The 17002-nt window shown below is 40.3% G+C and overlaps 2 protein-coding genes across 3 annotated transcripts; one reads left to right on the top strand and one right to left on the bottom strand.

Annotated features, from left to right (window-relative positions):
* Positions 1 to 2426: 2426 nt before the first annotated feature.
* On the bottom strand, positions 2427 to 8360 carry lamtor1 (late endosomal/lysosomal adaptor, MAPK and MTOR activator 1). Of its 2 annotated transcripts, none has more exons than XM_012859402.3 (5): positions 8081 to 8360; positions 6911 to 7053; positions 6710 to 6787; positions 4279 to 4402; positions 2427 to 4133 (listed from the first exon to the last, which is right to left on the bottom strand). In XM_012859402.3, exons 1-5 carry the CDS (start codon positions 8120 to 8122, stop codon positions 4041 to 4043), a joined length of 480 nt encoding a protein of 159 aa, XP_012714856.2. In that variant the 5' UTR covers positions 8123 to 8360; the 3' UTR covers positions 2427 to 4040. The 2 variants fall into 2 exon arrangements, with proteins under 2 accessions (XP_012714856.2, XP_012714855.2); XM_012859401.3 differs by having other exon boundaries at positions 6911 to 7056; positions 8081 to 8358.
* Positions 8361 to 11856: 3496 nt separating this feature from the next.
* Positions 11857 to 16625, top strand: sfrp2l (secreted frizzled-related protein 2 like). The gene is made up of 3 exons (XM_012859322.3): positions 11857 to 12484; positions 14567 to 14647; positions 14838 to 16625. Exons 1-3 carry the CDS (start codon positions 11953 to 11955, stop codon positions 15254 to 15256), a joined length of 1032 nt encoding a protein of 343 aa, XP_012714776.2. The 5' UTR covers positions 11857 to 11952; the 3' UTR covers positions 15257 to 16625.
* The last annotated feature ends 377 nt before the right edge of the window (positions 16626 to 17002 follow it).

The following is a 17002-nucleotide window of genomic DNA, read 5'->3' as shown; positions in this document are numbered from 1 at the left end:
TATTAAAAAAAAAAAAATATATATATATATATATAACTGTGATAGATGATGAATGCTCGGGGTATTGTTTTATAATTTGACCATTCTTTAACCTTCGCCAGCATATCTCACAGAGTTCAACCAATAAATCCTCCTAAATCTGGCCTTTAAGGAAGAACACCAAGAGGGAAGTGTTTGTTGAAAGAGCATGCGGAGAACACAGCAAACGCATGGAAGCGGGTGCTGAGACAAGTCAAACAAAACTGTTTGGTACAAATGCAAAAACGTTAAGAGTGGTGGAAACTGCACATCACCCCTTTGACACACTGGAACATAGTTGTCAGTGGCAGCATCATATTACTTAAAATCTAACTAAATTATACTACATAAAACCTGTGCCCACATGTGTTGCAGGTTTTGTGCGAGTTGCCAGGACTCCGTGTGTTATATCTCCACGGAAACAACATTCATATTCTGTCAGAGGTGGACAGGCTGGCTGCGCTCCCCCATCTTCACTCGGTCACGCTACATGGAAACCCCATAGAGACGAACAAGACTTACAGGTAGAGAAGTTTATTTTTCCTAACACACACACATATCCTGCGGAGTCGATGTAGGCTGTAATATGGAGATCCTTTATGTGTTCCAGAAATGGAGTCATCTACTGTCACCATTTATTTTTTTGTGTATAGACCTAAATATAGACAGTACCTACTGTTGGGGTTGACAACTGCAGAGAGAGCATAAGAGAGGGTTCACTCTTTAGAGCCGAGTGCTTCGCTGTCTCATATGTGTATTACCTTACAGCAGGTGCTTGAATACGGATCAAATTCATATCCTGGTGGTCCGCACAGGAACATTTAAACACATATGCACACACAAGAGACTGGTTGCTACACTGTCAGGTTTTGTTTTGCTGTTTTATGTCTACTGAGTAAAACCTTTTTTGCAAAAGCGACTTCTAATGAAGCGATGTAGTTAAAAAAAAAATGCAAGCACGAAATGCAACACCTTAAATTCACTTGAGCTCTTGCAGAGTCTGCATAGCTAGAAACATTTTCAATGTTTGCTTTTGATTTGGACGCAGATACATAAAAAAAGAAGTGCATTGATCAGCGTGTGTGTGTGTTTGTGCGTGCAGGAATCGCGTGATTTCTGCGTTGCCACGGCTAAAGACCGTAGATTTCAGCGCTGTGACGCAGCAAGAGCGAGTTCTGGCAAGGCTGTGGCATCAAAGCAACACCCGCTGCAGAAACACCAGGAAGAGTCTCGGCTGAAAGGCAGCGGGTGCAAATCACAACTCATACCAAATGCTTTAGATTGCCCGCTTGAAAGCCAGCTTTTAAATATGCACCTTTGCTCTCAGTATTCGAAGTTAAATCAGTATTATAAATGATTTTTTTTTTTGCAAGTTAATTTTAGGGTCTTTTGCTGGGAATAGATCTTTTATATCAAGTTGCTAACTAGATCAATTTAGGATAATATTTCTAGACTTTTGTTGTACCTAATTAGTAACACTTTTGATCGAGAATGTCACTGAAGCCTAATCTTGCTTCATATTTTAACCACCATTAGCTGTTAACATTTTAAATTGGAGAGAAATTTAATTTTTTTTATAATCTATTGCTGGCTTGGATTAAGACAGTTTTCTCTCTGATTGGCAGACATGGAGCTTAAAAAAAAAGTAGATGGTTTGTATGTAGAAAAGTTCAGTTCAGCCAATTATGAACTTTACCATCAAGTTAAAGAGGTCACAATGTGACAAAATATCCCTGAAGCTCTGCAAAAGATACAGGTGCAGCTCAGTAAATTTTGATAATGTGGAACAGTCTATTCTAACACTTCAAAAAGTGAAACTTAAATATACATAGGCTTATTACACCATGTGATACCTTTCAAAATGTTTATGTCTATTAATTACATTTTCGTAGCTTACTGCTAATGAAAAACCCCAACATTCAGTTCCTCAGATAGATTATTATGTAATAAAAAGGATATATAAATGCAGAAATGTTGTGGCCAACACAGTCATTGGGAAGACTGCTGACTAGACAGTTACAGACCCAAAAGGTACTGATGCCTGGCTTAATGACGGGGGTATCTCTGTGCTTGAGTGACCAGCAAACTCTCCTCACCTGAAACCCACAGGAAAGCTGTGAGGTTTTGTCTAAGAAACATAATCTGTGGTTTTCATTAGCCAAAACAATAGCCATCCATTTCTAAATCTAAGAAATATCAGTCTGTGCAATGAATCTATGTAATGTGCGTGTTTTACTTTTTACATAAAATACCTAAAAATGTATTAACTTTTCAATGTTATTCCAATTTCTGAAGATGTACCGATGGAAATGGTGGACTCTTGCTGTGAATGATTCATTAAAACTATGTAGCATCATTGAATAAACTTGTCAGAAGTGAACATGTGGTCGCTACTTAAGACATGAAAGTTTAGTTGAAACTTTTTAATGAAACTGATTAAACCAAAAACAAACAAAACAAAAAAAAAGATCTTTAGAACTTTTTGGTACTAGCCTAAGAAAGAAAAAAAAAAAAACATACAGTCTTGCATGTATTACACATTTAAGTTACAACCAGAGTATGCCAAGAACCCATTGCAAAACAAAAAAGCTGTAATCAGTTGTGTGGTATAAATAGTCACAAGCTTGCAGGCTCCCTTTAGCGACTCAATAATCAGCTCATGTCGTGCCCTCCTTCAGAGAGCACATGTACATTTAAGAACAAAACAGATACTCATAAATAATCGGCAAAAGATCTGAGGTTATTTAATCTGCTCGGGTACATAGATTAACACTCTTCCGTGCTGCAACAATGGTTAGTTTCTGATTAATATGAAAACGCCAATCTGGAAACGCCTTGTGTAAAAAGCCAACGATTCACAGACCTGCAGTCGTGTCTTGTTTATAAAAAAAAACGTATCCCACAGGACCTTCGTACAATCCACCGGCTATCAGAAAAATTCTGTACAAAGGTAACAATTATACAGCAATTCTTTGCATCCTCCTTCTACCCCCCCTGTCATTTAAAAATGTTACAATTCCTGCCCAGCTCATCAGGAGGCCGGGATACTCGAACATCTCCGTCTGTAAACTGGACCGTTAAGCTCAAACGTTTCCAAATGAAGTCAGGAGGCCCAACCAGCCAGCATCCCCTGCTTTGTGTTCGGATCCTTGTCCACCGGAAACGGACACATCCATCACGTCACGGTCAGGCGACAAGACAGAAGTCGAAAACTGAAACGTGCAATTTTTATTTTTTTTTTCTGGATTGGGAATGACACCAGATTACCTGCCTTTACTCATCAGGCCTGTGGTCGGATCTAAAGTACAATGATGGCTTGATTTGTGGGGAGAAAATAACTTCAAATGACTCTTTTCAAGCTCTAATTGACAGTGTTTACAGGTCAGAGAAAATGAATTAAGAAGTATTTAAGCTTTAAAGGTTTTAGGACGAAACATATATGAAGCCACGTTGCAGGTTTTGTGTGCCAAGTAATAAACTACGACTGTCCATCACATCCACGGCACTGTAAAAATGCCGAATGTCGCACACGATACCGTTTAGTGATCACAGCCGGGGTGCGAACCGGGAGCCAGACGACCCACAGCTGTCTCAACATGGTGCGAGCACAGTGCGTCTGTCTGATGGTAAAGACTAAAGAAAAGCAGAGACACTGAGAAGAACCTGAAAAGCTAAAAAAAGTTATTAAGATTCAGGGATTCCTTTGACGTTGCTTGGACAAAACCTGTAATGCATGCGGCCACGTACAGAGGAGGCCTCGCTGAAATGGATCGTCACAAACATCAGTCAGAAGCCACCTCCATGGCTCGTCTGCCAAAAATCATTTCACTAAAAGACAGTTTGGGGCTTGGGAGGGGGGGGGGGGGGGGGGTCCTTCGCTTCCTGTCTTCACAGAAGTTCGTGGCAGAGCTAAGAAGCAGGATGACCAAAATGCTTTAATAACAAAAAAGGTGGACTGGAGGATGACGAAGCAGGAGTGGCACAGAGCGAGTGGGATGCGAAGAACCATACGCAGACGCAAGTCAGGGAATGGCAAACTGGACAACCAGCTCCTCTTTCGCATCCACTTTGATTTGAGAGATTGCACTGTAAGCGTAGGCTGCTATCTTGGATACCTGCAGAGAAACAAAAGAAAAGGGAGATTCCATGTTTTGTGCCAAACAATTCGCGTGTTTTTGTTTTATTTTGTAAGTAAAACCTGTTTTAGGCCTCTCGGTCTTATAAAAAACAGCAAGTCAAAAAAAATAAATGTGTGCGTACCTGTTGAACATCCGAGTATGGCACCAGGTCACTTGCAAGCACTTGGTGGGGCTGGCTTGTTAGGGAGGGAAGAGTGAGGGCTTTCTTCTGAGGCAAGCTGGTGCTCAACACAGCCAGTTTTGTACTGAAATGAAAAACAAAACACTTGCGATACTTCCTGACACATTAGTCTGGAACACCTCCCTTATTTAAAAAAGGAGGTCTATGTTTTGAGAACCAACAGTTTTATCTACACCCGTAAATTAGTCTAAACAAAGCTGCAGTTAGAAGGAAAACATCCAACTCCAGCTATATGACGCGGGATCAGAGGCTGGAGTTGAGAACAAAGCTTGCGTGATTACAACGTCTCTCTCCAAATTTCCCTCTTGGTTCTTGCATTTTATTCAAGGTTCCTCTTCTGCATTTCAAAATTAATTTTTTTTCTGACTCAAATGTCCAGAATGAACAGGAAAGACACACAGACACAGATGGATGAATGGAAGGGTACATAGTGGACAGAGGGCTGGATAACAGACATATGGAAAAAAGAAATTGATGATGAAACCTACATGGATAAATAACAGAAATCAAAACGGATACGACTTGTAAATAACGCCCTGGAAAAAGAAATCTGGAAATGTACCAATACCTCTGTTATTTATGCAAATTCCACCGAAGCACATTTGTAAAAATCAAAGTTCTACAAGCGGCAACATCATAATTATATGGCTCGAACCGTAGGGCTGCAACAACGAATCGATAAAAAAAAAAAAAATCAATAAAAATTTTAAAAATCCACAATTAAAAGCTTTGGCAACATCTCATTGGTTCGTTGTGTCACGCGATTAACACATCACTCCCCCTGTTGCAGGCCGTTGTCAAGGACTGGCTGCAGAGCGACGTAAACGAAGCTAGGCGGAGGCGGTATTTTCAGATGCTGCTTTTTTGTAGTAAATTCTACAAATGATGACCAAGAGAACACGGCTTGAACTAAGTCCTGAAACGATAGGGAGAACGTCGCGCTTCACAAAACCATAAGTAACATGCGACATCTGACATGGCACGGGAGCACCACAGTGAGACGGGACCTGAAACAACATGGAGTCATTGATGAGGGTGAAGAGAGCTCAGCAGCTGAGTAAGTCGGTACTATATCTGACTTTGTTCTGTTTAAAAGTGAGGAAACAGCGACAGAGCTTGGCTCGCGGGCTGTGAGCTAAGTCCTGCGTGGCATCTGAAGCACGCCTATAACTGAGCCTTAACATAAGTCTGGTAGCTCATCTGATACGGCTGTTAGCTTGTTAGCTGGTTAATGACAGGAGCTTGTTTACATGCGCAACTTTCCCTGATTGGTTTGAAATGTGTTTGGATTAAAAGTAAAGAAAATATTCCGAATGCACTGTTCATATGGGCTCAAAATCAAATAATCCGATCATGACGTGCGTTTACTTGCAACAAGCTTTATTCAAAGTAGAAACTCTGACGTTAGCAGAGTTGATGAATTGCCATAAAAACAACCGCAAAGGTTTTGTACTTTTTCATGCCGAAACAAACGCGGACGTGAGTTGGTTCTGACTGTTCTGAGCGCACAGAATGGACCCGCATCAGGTTCTGAGATTGATGGTTGGAAATGATGATCATCCCTTAATGTTCAGCGCTGCGGCCCCGTCCTCCACTTTCAGGCACTGTAAATTCCTGAGTTAATCTGAACAAGTGATCCCTGATCGGATTATGGATCATAAACCAGTCTTCTCTATCAGAATACAATTTAATTCTGATGGTAATAATTTGTTGATTACGGTTTAAGTTTTATTTTGCTGACAAAGTCTGAGTGAAGATTCTGTATGGGATGTAGGAGCAGGACTCTAAACTAACTTTTCAAGAGGCTTTATTGTTATGTAACCTTAATGAAAACTTTGGTGAGACACTCACCAATGATAAGAGGCAAATTAAAAACCCTTACAGGAAAACGAGACATAAGCATCCCTAAAGGACACCCTCAAAAATGTAAAACCCTCAGAAGGACTATCTAACATCCTTTTTGACTCTTCGAAGAAAAATTTGAGAAATCACTGTTAATATAGAGAACATTGACTATTAAATGATTGAGTTACAATCAAGCCAACATAATCTTTAATTGAAGCAAAATTATTTATTACCTAATGTTATTGTAACAGAACACCCAAGTAGAAACTTGTTTTTTGTGAGTTTCTAATGTCTGTCAGTCTTTTTTTCCTAAATAGAACATTTGAAGAGGAAATAAAACTTTTTTTCTGTCGGATGCATCGTAAAAATAATCGACCGATTAATCGACGGTTAAAATAATCGTTAGTTGCAGCCCTACTATAAATATTGTTTAAAAGCTTATTGATCATCTAAAATAATGAGGGATCATCATACTATGCAATGATTACGTGAGTTTCTGACGACACACACAACACTGTTAACATACCTGTACTGCCTAGCTTTGTCCATGATTTCATGTTGCTCCATCACAACAGAGTCGGCTGCCGAGACATCAATGATGTTCCTGAAAGAAATAAGGAACAAACAGATTTTTTTCCCTCTCCACGCACACAAATCATGCTTTATTTCCAGGAAGCACACATTTTTATCGGACTTTTTTTGGGCACTGAACCAAGAAGTGACTTACTGTGCCGTCTTTGTCAGGATGGATGTTAGGAGGGCTTGTCCATCTGTCTGTGCAGGGGGGACGCTGTTTGGGATCCAATCCGTCCCATTTGGAGGCTTGCTCACAGGGTTCGGATGAGGGATCAGCGGATCGGTCTCATCAGACTTCTAGAGCAGAGTAAGAAAAAAAATGGAGGAGGAGCCATTAGAAGCAGCTTCTTCCCTGGATTTAAAGTCAAATCTTAAGGAAAGTTTGATGAATCTGCTCTTTGGTCAGCACATTTTTGACCAACACTCATAACCTAAGCAGCACATGAACCTGTTTGCTGGTTATTTAAAAAAAAAAAAAAAAAAAAAAAAAAAAAAAAAAAGTTTTACTGAATGCCAAATAATTTAAAATTTTTAAAAAAGTTAATCTCTCCAAGATTTCTTAATACATCACAACATAAAGCTTGACCTAACCAAATAATTATAAGCTGAATTTTAATCTGTGCTTAAAAGCCTGATGTTTTTACCAAGTGATTCTGTTCAAATCCAAACATTGATCATTTACCAAACAGGTAAAAAGATACACAACCACTTTATTTCAGGCTTTGATTTATACATAAACGTAAGAAAACTTCACCTCAAAAAGGGAAAAAGAAAGTTAATTTCTTTAAATTAAAAGGTAGCTGAGTATGATGACAGTCATATGACACAGCTCACATTGTGATAGGATCCGTCATAGCAAACACTTTCCTCAAACAATTCATTATATCGATTACAGCAGCCAATAATTAGTAAAGAACTCAGCGCTGTCTAGGTTACAGACACCTATAATGCCCATAAACAGCCGCGCTAATGTTAAACATTAATACTGTACAAATTCACTTGCACGCCGATTTGCAACACACATTTAAATGTGCTGTTTTTGTCCTGAGCTGTTTTCAGCAGAGTCAACTTTAAAGAGCAACTTAGCCTCTGCAGGGCCTGATCCCCCCGGGCTTAAAGCAGCAAGCTAACGCTACTTTCCGGCTTCCCATTGGCAACGACCGCAAAGCGACCTCTCCATAACAACGCGTCACTTGTGTTATTCAATAAACACCAACCAAAAGAAGGAAAACGCTAAGTGTTTTTTTTGTTTTTCGTTCACAAAATAACCCAGAAAACAGGGATTGTCTGCCGACTAGCATTTAGCTAGCTAGCTAGCTACCTCTCTGGAGCTGTCGTCCTCGCCACTGTAGCAGCAACCCATGGCTGCGTCCGCGGGTGGGGAGGGGGGGGGTCAAACTGCACAACCCCGGCTTCCCTTGCTCTCCTTCACAAACGAGCCGTGTGGTTCTTCCGCAACAAACATAAAGCTGATCGCCAGCCTGCCTGCCTCTAACTTAACCCGGGGCGAAGGTAAAAAAGCTACTGAGCGCAGCAGCTTGCTCAGGCAGGCTATCACATGACAGCAGCTGTGGTGCAACAATAACACAACGACTACTTCCGGTATTTGAGAGGCAGCGAAAAAAACAGTTTCCGTCACGTGAGGCTGGAGCGTTCAAACAGACGCGTGAGCAGGAGAGGTTGGGGGAAATGCTATTTTAGATAATAATAAAAAAAATCAAACGAAAAGAAATTTCACGAGGAGAGAATATGAGAAAATTAAAGAAACGTTTAATATAATAGACATATTACAAAGAAAGTTAGGAAGCAAACAGATACAAAAGAACGAAATTGTTTAATAGAATTTGGTTATATATTATATAAATATTACTCTATCACAAACCACACTCCATACCAGTCGTTGGCAGTAATGCACAATTTTATTTATTTTTTTGTCAAAAGCCAAAAAACCCAAGAAGAAAGCAGAAAGTGGAGGCAGAGGGTTTAACTGTTGCACGATAACGTAAGTACTGATAGGAGTTGAGGTGAAAAACAACAGTTTTCCTGTTACAGTGGCTTCTGCCTGCGAATGTGTTGCTATTCTACTCTATGGTTGCTTCTGGAGTCCCATTATGAATTAGCCAAAGCAAACAGGGGACAAAATACCAGAGCTGACCCAAGGTTGTACCAGACCTGTAGCAGAATGTGACTCGGGGCTAACTACCAGTTAAGACCATAACCCATGAACCACCTATCTATTGATTGATCAATCTATCTGTCTTTTAGCTTCTCAATAAATGTTGTTTGAACATTATGTCTTGTGTCTGCGTGTTATGATGTGTGAATCTCTGTGAATTCTGAGCCAGTGTCTTGCCAAAAGTTAATTATGGTGTCGTAAGTACCTCTATCACCAGACATGACGTTGCAGGAGAGCTCCTGAGCAGGACATAGCACACACACTCACCTACGAACATCTCCTATGAATTTGCTAATTGAGCTTATAGCTCTGTGCAAAGAAGAAAATAAGGGTGTGTCGACTTTCCAAACAGGCTGCACGTTGAGTCTCGTCTGCTGCTTGAGCAGCCTCACCCAGGTTTCAAAAGATTATTTGAGCTGAAACAACTTAGAATTTGAGACAAATTCAGCTGATGCGCTGTCATGCATTCAAATTACACAGGAAAATGAGTCTGGATATTTTCATATTTTTCAAGTATGTTTACCTAGATTAATCAATCTGGTTACTCAGTGTAACAAATAAATGCTGCAAACTTAAATGTTTATATTAAAATTGCTTATTTATTTAAGCTGAATTTACTACCCCCATGCTTGATTCTTTGTACATGTGTTGGAGAGATCTGAAGCAAACTCCATACAGACAAGCCACCAATCTACCTTTTTTGTTTGTTTGTTTTTGTATTAGTGCATGTGTTTGCTGGTTCGTTTCTCTCATGCATTTCCATGGAAAACAGTTAGTTCTGATTAACATCAACCTGTCAAAGAACTACAGTTAGTTTCCTTTGCTGTGACCTGGCTGGCACAATGCACATTTCCTGTTTTAGGTCAATGTATTGTTGCACTGCACACTGTCTCTGTACAAATAAATAAAATAATCATCATCATTATCATGTAGTCCTGATACTATTTATGTTTTATGAAAACTAACCAACCAAGACAACACATATCTTATTAACTATGAAGCTAGAAGTGACAACCGAGCAATGTCATTCCAAGGTGAGTAGGGGAGCAAAAATATTGCTCATGCAAACTTGACACTTTCATTTCAGCTGCAAAACCACCTACCAAGTAAATTTACACTGCACTCTACATGAAAGGCACAGTATGTCAACACTAAACACATGGATCATCTGTTGAGGTTTCATTATGCATAAAGGGAGAGCAAGCAGCAGAGAAAAACCCTCATGGGGAAAGCTCAGTAATTCTATATAGCTTGTAGAACCATAAACTAACAATAGAACCAACATTTTCATACTTTTTTTTGAAGTTCAACTATCATTAACAGTATTATTCAACCAAGTCTGTACTGTTCCTCAATGGAAAACTCACCCAGCAGCAAAGTGCGAGAGCAGTCAGAGGAATAAAACAGGACGAGACATGTTGGTGGTGAATGTGGCACTTCTGTCTGAGAGATGAAAGGAGCTTTTAACACACACTTTTGGTTGAGTAGATGATGACAGAGTGTTACAAACAGTGTTTTTATAACACGCATCATTAAAAAAAAAAAAAAAATCAGCACTCCAAGTTTATTTACAATGCTGACACACCCTCTCATAACCTAAAACACATGCATGCATTTGATGTTATTGTCTGAAAAACAAATTACATTGAAACATATAAAATACTACAGTCCATTTGTTTTATTTCGATACAGAAGAAATAGACAAGCCGTTTGACATTTATACAAATAAAGCTTTTGAATCTCCTTTTTGCATTTACTATGAGGATGAACTGTAATAATTAAACAAGTTAAGCAAAGCCATTGGTTGTTTCAAATGTTGTGTAACATAAACAGGAAACATGCATGGAAGTCAAAAAAAAATCTGTTACTAAGTGATACACAGAGAGCTTGATTTGTCAAGAACCAAGAAGCCTTATTGTCAATATGTGTTACCTTGATGACCTTTTTGGCGAGGCAGATGGGTTCAGAATGTACATACCAACAAATAAAATGCAGACACAACAGGACATGATCTTCTATGTTATAAACAGGTTGATTGCACTGGCCAACCTCATCACTGTCTGCAGGGTTTAAGTGTGCATACGGTCCTTAGCAGCTAATGGACTAATTTTCAAGTCAAATGTCAGATAGCAGATTACAAGACTGTACAATAAACTTAATTGCAAAACTGTGCAATTTGCATAAAAGCCTAAACAGACAACCAGTGAGAGATTGAAATGTGCGAATAATACACATTTGCAAGTGAGAGACAGTATAAACGATTTCCATCAGATCAGAAACCTGTGTAACTAACCACTAGTGTGTTTGTAACAAGTAACAGATTATACGACACTGTGCACAAGGGGATAAACAAGGAAGCGGCTAACGGCTATCAGCATCTCCCAGCGAAGTAATGGAAACAACGAAGAATGGTCCAAGATCCAGTGAAAAAAAAAATTAAAAAACGTCTGTCTCTGAATGAGCAAATCGGTTAGAGACATATCCTGAAAGATTGCAGCAAATGTGATTGGAATAACTCAAGTGGGATAAATGCAAAGGCATCCCTGAGTTTTTACATTCTTTGTACTGTAACTTGACAAAATGTGAAATAGTTTAAAGTGCATGAATATTCCTAAGCCACTGTACAAGCAAACTGATTGACTCTGGACTATACAGTAATTTATTATTTAAGAAGGCAGATCTTTCATAATGTCTTCTATTTATTTGATTTCATGCATTTTGGAGTTCCCTCAGGACTCAGAGTTGCAAGTAATTTGAATCAAAGTATTTATAATGATCGTGATGTGTATGCTTAGCGCTTACTGGTCCAGTCGGACGGCTCCTGTTGCGCTGGAGTCAGGCGGGCAGCAGTCTGATGGGGTGGGAGGATGATGATGATGATGATGATGACTGGGAGGCGCCTGCCCTCTAATTACCCCCCAGTTTCCAGCAAACACCTCTTTGTTTACACCCCCGGGATAGTCAAGTCCAGGCAGTGGGGCTACAAGCAGTGACAACTTCCCAAAGGCACCAGAACCATGTCTGTTTTTCTGCTCGGCTCTCTGCTCTTCGGCGTGATCCGCGCCTCCGACACCGCCGCGGCTCAAGCCCCGCTCGGACCGCCTGCCGTCGGCTTCGGCTCCTCGTTCCGCGCGGTGTGCAAGCCCATCCCGAGCACCCTGGCTCTGTGCCACGGCATCGGGTACCGGCGCATGTGGGTCCCCAACCTGCTCGGCCACGACTCAATGAAGGAGGCCCAGCAGCAGTCGGCCGCCTGGCTGCCGCTCATCTCCAAGCTGTGCCACCGGGACACCAAGAAGTTCCTGTGCTCGCTGTTCGCCCCGGTGTGCCTGCCGGAGCTCGGCGGGCCCGTCAGCCCCTGCAGGAGCCTGTGCGAGGCCGTGCGAGACGGCTGCGTGCCCGTGATGAGCGCCTTCGGCTTCCCCTGGCCCGAGATGTTTAACTGCTCCCGGTTCCCGGCCGGGACCGAGCTCTGCATCCCAGCCACCGGCCAGCCGGAGGAGGAGGAGGCGACGGAGGAGGAGGTCAGGCGTGAGGAGGAGCTGAAAGGTGCAACTTCATATTTTGACTTTTGACTATGACACTAATTTAAAACACACACAAACTGTCCTCTGCCGTCGTTTGGATCTTCGTAGGAAAACGCACGTTTTTTTTGCAGACTTGATTGTTTACTGTAAGCATTTATGCAAATAGCCTGAGTCGTTCCCAATGCGTGGGCCAGGACCCCACTGAGAGGCTCCAATCAACATGTGTGGGGTCTTCAAATCTTACCATGCTTTTCAGATCTTCCTTTTCACACTGAAATCATTCATTTGTGGTCTATATTAGTTTTCCCCCACGTTCCGCATTTTTGCCCCTGTTATGAGGCGCGTCTGAGAACAACTCATGTTGACTTAATCTTAGTCTCTTTAAAGGGGAAGTCCGGTCAACAAGGAAAAATCAGGGGACCATTAGCTATAACTAAAACTAATACGTTCGTGGTTATTTAATGAACCTATCTTTAATCAATAAGAAAATAAAAACACAGGGATCGTCTGGATCCCTGTGTATGGAGGCCGCCCTTACTGCCCAAATATGGGCAGTAAGGGCCATCTGACATCACATCCTGCGACGTGGAAAAGCGGAAGCGGCAATAGCATTTCTCCCAACTTTAGAAGGAATAATACATAATATAATAATAAGAATATTATATTATTATAATATGATATTATAGAATAAAAAGAATAACAATAATACGCACTTTATGAAGTGCTTCTTCTTCTTTCAAAAGGAAGCACTTCACGGTATGTAAAGAAATATTCGTTTGAGTTCATCATCTTTTAGGTTTTCCCTTAAAGTGTTTTAATCATATTCACAAGATCTTTGAAGGTGATTGTTTACCACACCGAAATTGCTGTTTTTCTGTAGTTAATGCTTGCAAGCCCAATCTGCTCTTCTCATTATTACCCAGATGTTAATATTTATTTAATAGCTTATGTTTTGGCTGCGGACAAAACACTTTCTGAGGACTGCTAAATTGTCAGCTTGAAAACATGCTCAGTGTCATTTGTTGAACAGTGTTTCCTCTTTTACAAAACCAAGGAGTACCTGCCATCAGTGGGGATCGTTGATATCGGCAATACGGCTCTAGTCTATTCCCAGGGCAATCTTTTGAAATGTTAAAAAATATCTCATTTGTGAACACTGGTTTTTGCTTATTTTTTTCACTTGCTTGTTCTGTTAATGGGAATAGGTGCACATCTGTCATTTGCAGTGAGAGGAATGTAAGAACATAGTTTTCTTTAATTAATTTACTGTATCTGTGGCAGGTTTCTCCAGAAGTGTTTGTAGGTGACTCTTGGCTGAGATTTCTATTCAGTTTATTTATAATGCACCGATTCTCAACACCTGTCATCTCAAGGCACTTTTCTAAGTCAGTTTAATCGAATCATACAGACTGGTCAAAGTGCTTTCTGTCCGACAAAACCCAGCACATTGCATCGAGTCATTGACTCGATCCGATTTAGGAGCCCTTACAATGACTGCACTGGGTATGATTGACTGTAATGAAGTTTAACACAAGGGAAATCTCTTGGTGATTATTGGATGTCACTAAACTGAAGTCGCTGCATTGTGTAGGTGTGGTTTCACGTTCTGGAAAACAAGGTTGACATACCCGAGGACTGCTTTTTACTCGAACATTCACTGACAGCTTACCTGTTAGAACACATTTTTGAGTGCTTTGACTCAAGTTAAGCATCCGCAGCACCCCTTTCGATACAAGAAGCCAAAAATATACTTGAGCTATGTAAAACTGTCAATCAAAACTTACAATTTATAACATAAGAAGATTGTATATGTATTTGTTTCATAGACATATTTATGAACTCTACTAACTTATTGATCTAGTTATGTATTTATTAATTTATCTATGTAAATGTCTTTATTGCCTATAGTTTTTGTCATAGTTATTGGGATTTTATTTAATTAAAATATGTTCTACATCTAATTCCCCCCCCACCACCATCCTCACTGATTTTATTGACGTGACCTCATAATGTATAACTCTGGAGAAGACCATGTGTTTTTATTCTGCTTTCTCTCACCCACACTAAGCTAGGATAAAATCCTGTTTTTCTTTCCTTCACTCAGGAAGTGTCATCTGTGACGCCTGTAGTCTGACTGCTGAAGGAGAGTCTGACATCCAGGAAAACTTCTGCCACAGCCCATATGGTAAAGAACAAAAAAAAAAGAGCTTTTTATTACATTCTTACCCTTTTCTTATTTAAGGAGTTTTAAAATATTTAAATAGGCATGTATTTTTTTTAGCAAAATCCTTGCAGGAGAAAATATGAGAGAGCCAGGCTGCTTGAAGTGACACTTTTGGAACAGCAGTATAATATTCTCTCCTTCTACGTCACAGCATTAAAGATGCGCCTGGACAGCGTGTCAACATTGGGAGGCGACCGCCAGCTGGTGCCCGTGGCCCGCAGCCGCATCCTGAGGTGGGCAGGGGGAGGTGCAGAGCGGGCGCAGGAGTTTGGAGGCGCGGTGGCCCACGAGGCTTTGTGGCTGCAGGAAGGAGCCAGCTGTACTTGTCCCGGCTTAGACTTCAAAGAAGCAAACAACGAGAGAGAGCAAAATGACGAGGCGGTTGACACTAGACAGGAGAAAAGAGGAGGAAGGCTGGAGAACAGGGCCCGAGACGGATGGTTCCTGGCCCTAGCTCAGGCTGAAGAAGGAAGACTGGTTTTGACGCGGCTCGTTAAGTGGACCCGAGGGGACAAAGAGCTAAAGAAGTTCATCAGAACGCTTCTTAAAAGGCCTTGTCCGGAGCTGTGAAAAATATAAATGTAACTGTATACTAGTTGTAACACTTACTGTATATTCATTCACCCAAACCTAAAACACAAGCAGGATGAAACTGTCAATAATTAACATTTGGTAGTTTCCTGAGTATTACGGTTAAGAAAAATACAGGAGAAAAAAAATCTACTTTTTTGTGTAAAATAGTCCCTTTATAAAAGGTCTTTCCTTGTATATCTGCGGGTTGATGGTACAGTTGCATGTAAGTCACTTTTTGAGCTATAATGTGTCATACATTCCCACCTACTAGGTAGCCAGCATAAGTTATAGGACACCTTTAAAAGTAACATGATTTAACTGCTACGGATTAGGGCGAGTCTGGGGATGATTGTAACTCTTTTTGCTTCAGCATATCCAACTTCTGGATATTTTTTTATTTTATTTTTTTTGAGATACAGTTCTCCAAGTTTTTTATAAGATCCCCACATGCGATTACTATAAATGGTACGGATAAAACCCCTGTAAGTATTATCACAGACTTTGTGAGTTCATTTAAAAGACACAGTTCTCCTGTGTTAAAACCTACCCCAGTAGTGGGGAAGGGTGTCAAACTTTGGACTGCGAAGCAGAGGACCAAGGCCTCTGTATGTGGGTGGCGCACACACTACCCCTGCACCATCACCCCATCCATTTAACAATTGTTTATTTATTTGTCTTCTTTGCTAAAGATGATTGAAAGCACAGCAAGAACCTAAGTAAGATTATATTTTTTGTTAAAAAAGGCTAAAGAATAAAAACACACTCTATATAGTGTTGTGAGTATGCAGTCCAAATGGTGCAAAGCCTGAGATTGTTACAGAAATCCACCAGATTTACAAGATACTTGTTAATTTTATCTATTTTGTCCAGAAAACCTTTGTTTGGTAGCCTACTGAAGAACGAGACACTGAGCTGCTTGCTAGTCATTGCAACATGATTTTGGTAAAGTTACGCAGGCAGAGATGTTGATGCAAAGTCAGGAAAGTCACGATTTCACAGTCAGTGTACACCCACAGCAACAATGTTTGTGGGTTTTTGTGGGCATGCATGAAAGAAATCGTATTTTAATGAAATTATCCCTAAAACCGAGAGCAATCTTTGCAGGAACTGATACATGTTTGCAGTGAAACAATCAAACTGTTGTTTGTAATGAAATTCTGTATTTTCCTAACAGTTCTTTTTTTTTTGTTACCATTTCCTTTTCTATAGTTTACTCAGTTAATCTATTTAAAATAACAAGAACAATGCCCACATGAATAAGAAATTTACTTTAATTCTGTTTTTCTTTTTTATTCGTACCTCATAAAGCTCTATTATGTTTGAATTACTTCCTTCTATATTTAAATAAACACATTATTGTATTTAATTTCTTGTTATTGTGGTGAATAAGTGTCCGATCGTCCTTTTCTTGATCTTTCCACCATGACTCAGTGAAGACAGAAATTGGACTCCAGAGAAACACACCTGTTGATGTGAACTTGATGTATCGGTTTCACGCGGCCTCCATCAGTATCCCTGTCTGCTCCTGCACATAAAGTCTTGGCTCTGTTTTCAATATTGGCAGATGGGCGTCTTACAGTTCGGATTATAAAATCAGACAAAACTGATGTTCTAACTTTATGTTACCGTCATCATTCAAACCGCCACCGATAATCACGGTATATATGTGCTGTCGATCACGTGACGCATGAATTATTCATGCCACAGAGTCTGCGAGCTTCTCGGATATAGGCACACTCTTCT

Source organism: Fundulus heteroclitus, chromosome 18 (assembly GCF_011125445.2).
Source record: "Fundulus heteroclitus isolate FHET01 chromosome 18, MU-UCD_Fhet_4.1, whole genome shotgun sequence".
Lineage (NCBI taxonomy): Eukaryota > Metazoa > Chordata > Actinopteri > Cyprinodontiformes > Fundulidae > Fundulus > Fundulus heteroclitus.
The sequence above is the reverse complement of the archived record's forward strand: the minus strand, read 5'-3'. Positions and strand labels throughout refer to the sequence as shown.

Excerpts from the sequence above, each read along its gene's own strand:
- lamtor1 (XM_012859401.3), bottom strand. The coding sequence starts at position 8,122 with ATGGGTTGCTGCTACAGTGGCGAGGACGACAGCTCCAGAGAG. Across the intron at positions 7,057-8,080 it reads AGGACGACAGCTCCAGAGAG|AAGTCTGATGAGACCGATCC; the intron begins GTAGCTAGCTAG and ends ACTCTGCTCTAG. Across the intron at positions 6,788-6,910 it reads ATCCTGACAAAGACGGCACA|GAACATCATTGATGTCTCGG; the intron begins GTAAGTCACTTC and ends TATTTCTTTCAG.
- sfrp2l (XM_012859322.3), top strand. The coding sequence starts at position 11,953 with ATGTCTGTTTTTCTGCTCGGCTCTCTGCTCTTCGGCGTGATCCGCGCC. Across the intron at positions 12,485-14,566 it reads GCGTGAGGAGGAGCTGAAAG|GAAGTGTCATCTGTGACGCC; the intron begins GTGCAACTTCAT and ends TCCTTCACTCAG. Across the intron at positions 14,648-14,837 it reads CTTCTGCCACAGCCCATATG|CATTAAAGATGCGCCTGGAC; the intron begins GTAAAGAACAAA and ends TCTACGTCACAG.